Source organism: Colobus angolensis, unplaced genomic scaffold, assembly GCF_000951035.1.
Source record: "Colobus angolensis palliatus isolate OR3802 unplaced genomic scaffold, Cang.pa_1.0 Scaffold158, whole genome shotgun sequence".
NCBI classification, from domain to species: Eukaryota; Metazoa; Chordata; class Mammalia; order Primates; family Cercopithecidae; genus Colobus; species Colobus angolensis.
In genome coordinates, this window is record NW_012114688.1 from 1,140,248 (window position 1) to 1,147,970 (window position 7,723).

Genomic DNA, 7,723 nt, shown 5'->3' on the forward strand with positions numbered 1-7,723 from the left:
CGGTCTTCTGTGTCCTTCGCGCTGGGAGTTGGAGACTGCAGCTGTTCCTATTCGGCCATCTTGCTCCGCCCCCCCTTTATTCCTTTTTATGGCTGAATAGTATTCCATTGCATGGCTAGGCCACATTTTGCTTATCCATTTATCTGTTGATGGAGAGCTATTTCATTTTAAAAGGAATTTCATTCACAAGATAATTAGAAACTAAATGATTGGGCATACCTTTACAGCTTTTATTACATATGTATTATAAGTAGAGTCTGAAGGTTTTTGAAGAAATCTGGTGTCTCTGTAGGAGCCTGAGTATGAGAAGTACTCTGTATTCAGAAGTTCATGAGATTGTGCTGGGTCTCACCTATAAATTCAGGATTTTTCTGCATACATATGATGAATGAAACTACACTGGTGGATGAAATCACGCTCAGAAAAGGATGTAGAAGTGCCTGGGACAAAGCCCTGAATAACCCCAACATTCTGGGGAGTACTGGAGTAAGAGTCGCCTCCTGTTTCCTCACTGGGGATGAAGATAATAAAACTTACCTTACACAAACTCTCAGACTCACTACTTTAGGGGAAAATACTACCTACTTTTTCACAAAGTTTGTAAGAGATTTAAATGAGGCAACATATGCAACCAGTGCCTGGGCAATAGGCAGGACCTCAGCAGTGATAGCTGGTAGTATTCCAATGACAAAACTTCTTCCCACTCTGTATTTTTGACACTATCACTATTATCTATTTCTATGTATATTGCTTTATTTATCTTATCTGGTAAGATATTGATGACATTTGTCTGGTAACATTATAACCGAGCTGCCTAGTTTGAAGTAAGTTTTCAACCTTTTAAAAATCCATCTATATTTAATTTGTGTGTGTGTGTGTGTGTGTGTGTGTGTGTGTGTGTGTGTGTGTGTGTGGTTGTTTCCCACAACACCAAAAGAAGCTAAAGAAATCTGAATTTGGTGGAGAAGTTAGGGGCACAGGACAGACACACAGTGTGGCTGATGAATTGCAGCAGTTTTGGATTCACATAGGAAAGTGTTCTCAATTCCATAGCTTGGGAGAGAAGCATTCTAACCCCAGATTATCAAGACAGTAAAATTCTTTCCCTTTAGATGTCTTTGTTTTGATGTTGGCAAGGGAAAAGTCATTGCATTTCTTAAAGGACACTTAGTTTTTGCCCTCCCATTTTTGGTAGCAAAATAGTTGATAAAAAATTTATGCTCCACCCCAGATGTAATTATACTGTAATTGTAACTACCTGAAGTGGAGAATCATTGGATATAGTGTTTTTAAAACTTATCAAATTATTGAACATAGTGTCTTAAATTTGTTATTTCTGTAAGATTCTTAACTATTGTTGCTCTCTGTTGAAGAGTTTCAATATTTTTTGATGAATTCTCAAAAGACATGAGCACACCTGTCTTCACTCAATTGTAATGCAGTTGCTGCAATTGTTTTCTCCTTGGATCTTCTGAAAGATTCATTAAGGGATGAAAAACTGACTTTCATAACTTCATTTGCTTTAGTCTTTCAGTTTTCTTCATATTTTTTGTAAACTTCTTAAACCTTTCCACTTTTGAAGAAGTAAAATATTTTCAACCTTTTTTTTTTTTGAGATTAAGTCTCACTCTGTCACCCAGGCTGGAGTGCAACGGCATGATCTTGGCTCACTACAACCTCTGCCTCCCAGGTTCAAGCAATTCTCCCACCTCAGCCTCCAAAGTAGCTGGGACTACAGGTGTATGCCACCACGCCAAGTTAATTTTTTGTGTTTTTAGTAGAGACGGGGTTTCACCATGTTGGCCAGGCTGGTCTCGAACTCCTGACCTCAAGTGATTCACCCGCCTCAGCCTCCCAAAGGGCTGGGATTACAAGCATGAGCCACTGCACCTGGCCCAACATTTTTTTCTTATTCAACAATTTGATTAGGGCATTTTTTTCTAGGATCTCACATCTTTGGTGTATTCCTATTTACATTCTAGGTATAAGTGTATTTCATGTGTTAAAAACATGATTTCCAATGAAAGTAAAGCTACAGATACAGGCATGGCATTTTGTGAAGATGTGCAGATTCTTTCATCTCTTGTCATTGGCTGATTTGTTATAGGCTGAGAGGCTGAAACATAAAGGTAATGTAACTTGTATTAAGCTATGCAATTAGAACTGATGCTGAGAATGGACTCTCTGCCTCCTGGATCCTGATTCGGTGCATTTTTTTTCACTGGAAAGTGGACAACTCATGATGTTCATGACCTAGTTCATGTTGGCTATTGTCCAAACTTTGTGGTCAAAACCAGCACAGGGTCTATGGAAAACTACTATTTCCTGTTCTGTTACCAATTTAATACAAAGAGTACCGGAATGTGTGTATATTTTCTGATATATTTGGTAAGGCATGCTATTTTTTATCTCATAGGTCAAGTTACAGGAAATAGCACACTTGAAACCCTGAGATGATAATAGCATTGGTTTTATAGTCCTGTAAAAACCAGTGGTGATTGCTGAATATGGCATTCATTGTGAGATCAAAGCTAAATCAGAAGCAAAGAAAAGCCAATTAGGAGACTTGAAACCCAAGGAAAATTGTAGGGATAGACTGATGATTATGTAACTATGATACTTTGTCCTTATAAGGGAATAAGACAATTAGAGGTGAGAAAGAAATTTTTAATAAACAAAATTAAAAATAAAAGGGGAGAAAGTGTTTCTAAATATTATGGGTGGGTAGTTTTAAATGTCAATACGTTTTCCTATAAACTCATCATGTGGTAAGTAACGGAAAATAGTTTTACGTGGGAGGAGTTTTAAAAAAATTGACATTTTAAAGACCTAAATGTCTTAAATGGATGACTATTAAAATACAAAATTAGACGGAACAGAGACATTTTGAAGATTGTATTTGAGTAGTATCCTAAGAGGCAGATAATGAATGACTCAGATAATCTGAGTGGTTTGGGCTGACTCACATGTTTTGGAAAAACGTTATCATCAACTCACTGATTCTGTCATTGTTTTTCCCTTTGTTCCACCTGGCAATACCAAACAAATCTGAAATATCAGTGACTTTCTCAGCTCCAATTTCTCAAGAAGGCTTTCCAAACCACCAATAACAAGTCTAAGGTTTGAATACATAAACATTTAATTTATTTGAATAATACTCACTAACAGACGCACAAGGCATGTCTGTAACTATGGATCATGTGGGGGATGGGAAACCCAAACAGCTTTGACAGAATGAGTAGAGAAGAACCAAGACTGGACTTAGCTTGTCAGGATGGAAGAAAAGGTCTTTCTTAGCCAGTGCTGCTTGAATGGTGCTTCCTGGAAGATATTTTAAATCACAAATATTATCTGGACTTAAAAATGAGGGAGCCTTGGCCTTTGTTCAAGAAAGGATCACAGTCTACTAGGGAAACTGACACAGAAACTAATAGGTGATACCATTTGATATATCCTACATATAAGAGCAACATTTTTGGGGGGAATACAGAATAATCAGTGTCTTACGCCTCCAGGATTAAGAGGCCCTACAGAAGGAGTGACATTTGTCCTGGGCCTTAAAGGATAAATTGAAATTCTAAATGTCCACAAAATAGGGGAAAGCATTTCAATCACAAGTAAGGACCACACAAGAAAGAAAGAAATACAGGAGTGCAAATTTTGGGGTGTGTTCAGAGAATGATTAATAATTCAGTGCAACCACAGACTGGAGGAAGTAGTAAAAGATAAGATGGGAATACGGGACACAGAGATGTGTCAGATCTGTGCAGTTCTCTTGGCATGGGTCACATGATCTCTGTCTTGGCATTATCCCAGTCTAAAGAATATGTCTAACCTGAAAATGGCTTTCTTCTAAATCTGTGATTTGACTTCTTGGCAGAACCCCAATATGGGTGATGAATAACAGAAGTCTAAGAAAATCTTGCAATCTTTTCTATACCCATGCATCCTTGTGTTGCTTATAGTGCTAAGAACTTATGGTGTGAAGTCCTTGATAAACAACTATTGAAAAATGTAGTAATGAGTCATATGAATATGCAGACACACATACCTATACATACAACTTCAGAAATTTCATTGCTTTCTAAACATTCAAGTCTAACTGGTGTGTTACAACTTTCAAAATATGTTCACTTGAATGTTGCTGAGAGAGTTTTTGACCCTTTGCTGTTTTCCCACAGGACTGAAAAAACGTACAAGGAAGGCCTTTGGAATACGGAAGAAAGAAAAGGACACTGATTCTACGTATGTACTTTAGGAGTTTGCCTCCTCGAAGAAGCTATTTGCATAAGAGATGCTCTTGTCACAGTCAATATAAGACTGCCACACAGTTTTCTCTGATATTGTGTACTATTTGCTTTCCCCATTTCTGAGTAAATTGTAATTATTCAATATAAACAGTTCTTAGATTTATGCTAAAAAGGTAAAAATTTTTCATCATGTGTTCAGTTTTTTATCATGTGTTTCTTTCTTTTCTTTTTAAATCATTACACTTCCCAGCAGTCTCAGGAGGCAGAAAATGTGACTGTTAATTTTATGAAGGATAAAAAGAATTCATTTCCACATATAGGGTTGAGTCTATGATCTGAACTAAGGAAACAACAAAACACCTGTTTGGATAGATTAGACCTAGCCAGAAACAGAAATGTAGACTACATAACATCTCAAAGCTCTTACTTGAGATGCCAAGATTTTGTACAAGCCGAATTGTAAATCAACCAACAGAATTCAGGAATGATTGGATATTTAGCGGTGAATAAGAAACAAAAGCCAGAAACAACTGTGGGGATGCTTTTACATATTTAAGTGATCATATCCAAGAGAATTAGTTGCCCACAGACACTGATAGACCCTGAAAATGTCCAATGACATAACAGTTTCATTCCACTAACTTCTTTCCACTTATTTGACCATCTTGAATTCTCCTGCAGAAGTATTTGGCTCTAACACAAAATCTCAGTTGCCTTTTGGAGCCAAGCAGTTAACTTATATACGTGAAGTCCACTGGCCAGGAACTTGAGACTTCAGCCCAAGACCGGTGTAGGGAGAGCACAACTATTCAGCTGCAGGTGGTTGTGACCAGGTAGAAATGCAGATCTGATGTAGTTTGCTGTATATCAGAATTGAACCCATTACACCCCTCATTTGGCTAGAATCTCTGAAAGAAAGTTAGAAAAAGGGAACAGCAATAGTTGTATGGGCATAGGTGAAAATAAAGAGGCCAGGCACTGTGGCTCAAGCCTGTAATCCCAGCACTTTGGGAGGCCGAGGCGGGTGGATCACGAGGTCAGGAGATCGAGACCATCCTGGCTAACACGGTGAAACCCCGTCTCTACTAAAAACACACAAAAAATTAGCCGGGCGTGGTGGCAGGTGCCTGTAGTCCCAGCTACTCGGGAGGCTGAGACAGAAGAATGGCGAGAACCCAGGAGGCGGAGCTTGCAGTGAGCCGAGATCTGCCACTGCACTCCAGTCTGGCTGACAGAGTGACACTCTGCCTCGGAAAAAAAAAAAAAAAAGAAAAGAAAATGAAGAAAGCCACATTTATTCTCGCCTTTAGCTTTTCACTCTGTATATTTTTATCATGCATAAATTTTATCGCAAGATCCTGAGTATTTCCCTGGGCCTTTGTCCTTTAAGAATTTATGATTCATTAGACAAAATATCTACTACACAAATTAAAGTATTGTTTATACAACTAATGAGGTAACATATTTGAAATGACTAATATGGTACCTAATACTTAGTAAATGCTCAGCAAATGGCAGCTGCTGGTACTCTTATTATTACTGACACAAATTAATATGTGTTAGTTCCTTACAAGAAACTAAGACGGGATTTCATGGGAATTTGAGGGTGAAAAGTCTCATATTTGGATTGATGATCAGTGATGCTTCAGGGTCGGGGAGGAGACTTGAGTTTGGCCTTCAAGAAGATGAGGATGTGTATTTCATGCAAAGGGAACAACAAAAGCAAAAGCAGAAAGGTAGAAAAGTCCACTAGGCATTTATTGACAAGACAAATGGGGCAGTTTGTCTACTTGGGAGTTACAGGTAAAGGTGATAATAATGGAAGGCAAGGCTGGAAAGGAGACCAGGACCAGATAGGAAGGGCCTTAAGTACCAGGCTGAGGTGTGTGGGCTACTTCGATAGGCAGTGGGCCACCTTGAAACCTTGAAAGTTTTTTAAGCCAAAGAGTGTAAAGGATTGGGGAAATGAAGTTATTTTTTGTCTAGATGCCAAATATTAAGTTCTTATATTTTCTTTTTTCATTTTCTTTTGTAACTATTTATTTCATGGATATTACATTTACTGTTGTCCTGCAAATTTTTCTAGATAACTAAGTTAGGAATATTTTTCTGAGGATTATATAAATTACATTGTTTCTTAAAAAGTTTGCCATTTTCTAATCATTAACCACCCAGAATATGTGATGATGCCTTCACTAGATCAGAAGACCTGGGCTGTAGTCCCAGCACGGCCCAGACTCCATGGCTTTGGGAATTACCCTTTGCTTTGCTGGGCCTCAGTTTCTATACCTGTAAACAACAACAACAAAGAAATTTACACTAAATGGAATCGAATTTCTCTAAAGGGCCAGACACTATGTGAGTCATATAAGGGAAGGCATTGTAGGATTCGTAGTGCCAGGTGTTGTGTGGGACACTATTCGATGGATCTCAGGAGAACATCGTTAACAGAAACTAAATCCATTTCTGAAGGAAGACAATGTAACTGACTGCACCGGAGATTTCTGGCATGCGAGGAAAGTTAAAAAGGAAAAAGCTTTCTTGAGAGAGAAGAGGTTGAACAATCTCTCCAGGGCAGGCTGCACTAATTTACATGTAGCCAAAGCACTACTTTTCCGTCACCATTTCTGAAGTTATTAAAATAACTGAGTTATTCCTCGCAGCTCTGGGTAGAGGCCCAATGTCTCTCTGAGGTACTCTAATAAGACATTTGTTTAAAGAATCCCAAGTATTCTTTGTTAATTTCTTATCATTTGAGAGCCCCAAATTACTTACCTGATAGCAAAATAGCTGAAGCTGGTTCCAACATCAGTAATGGTCAAAGAACAAGCTGTTTAGTCTGTTTAGTATAAGCCCTTGCTTTTCATGAACTCCCTAATGCTTTCATGAACTCTGTAATTTGATCACATATCATTCTCGGAAAAGAAATCATAAATGCAAAGGGGTTGGGAAAGCGCTCTAGCAATTTGCTGTCCCTTCAGCTTTAGTAAATGCTTATGTTTGTCTGTGATAATTGAAACCTTGTTGATGCAAACTGTTTTTCAGGGCTGCTACAACTCACTATGGGTTGCTCAGCAACCTGCTAGGGTAGACATCAGAACCAACTTCAGCTGATTGAACCTCCTTAGATGTACAGTGGGGTTATGACCAGAGTTTCCTGATTTGATCATCATTGCAGCAGCTGGTAGGGGAAGGGAGGGAGCTTGTGCTAAGTGGCAGGCCCTGTGCAGGGCATATGTTGCGCTGATATCCTTTTTAGTCTTCCTAATCATTAAATAAGGTTAGCAGCAATATGTCAATTTTAAAGAGAAATATCAGTGCCAAAGGAGGTTAAGTAATTTTCTGAAGGCTACTCAGAAACTAAGACTTGGAGCCCATATTCTAGTTTAAAATCCATTGTCTGTGCTTTCATCACCCAAAAGAAAAAATATCAACAGGTAGAATTAAAACCCAGACAAATAGGAGGGTAAAAA

At 38.4% G+C, this 7,723-nt stretch overlaps 1 protein-coding gene across 7 annotated transcripts in view; it reads left to right on the top strand.

The window, feature by feature from the left end:
* SGIP1 (SH3-domain GRB2-like (endophilin) interacting protein 1) overlaps nucleotides 1-7,723 on the top strand; it is a 225,268-nt gene that overhangs the window by 98,926 nt on the left and 118,619 nt on the right. For all 7 annotated transcript variants that reach the window (XM_011936848.1, XM_011936852.1, XM_011936850.1 and 4 more), the window contains one exon: nucleotides 4,182-4,245. In XM_011936848.1, coding sequence (XP_011792238.1) covers nucleotides 4,182-4,245 — 64 coding nt within the window. The remainder of the gene's footprint in view (nucleotides 1-4,181; nucleotides 4,246-7,723) is intronic.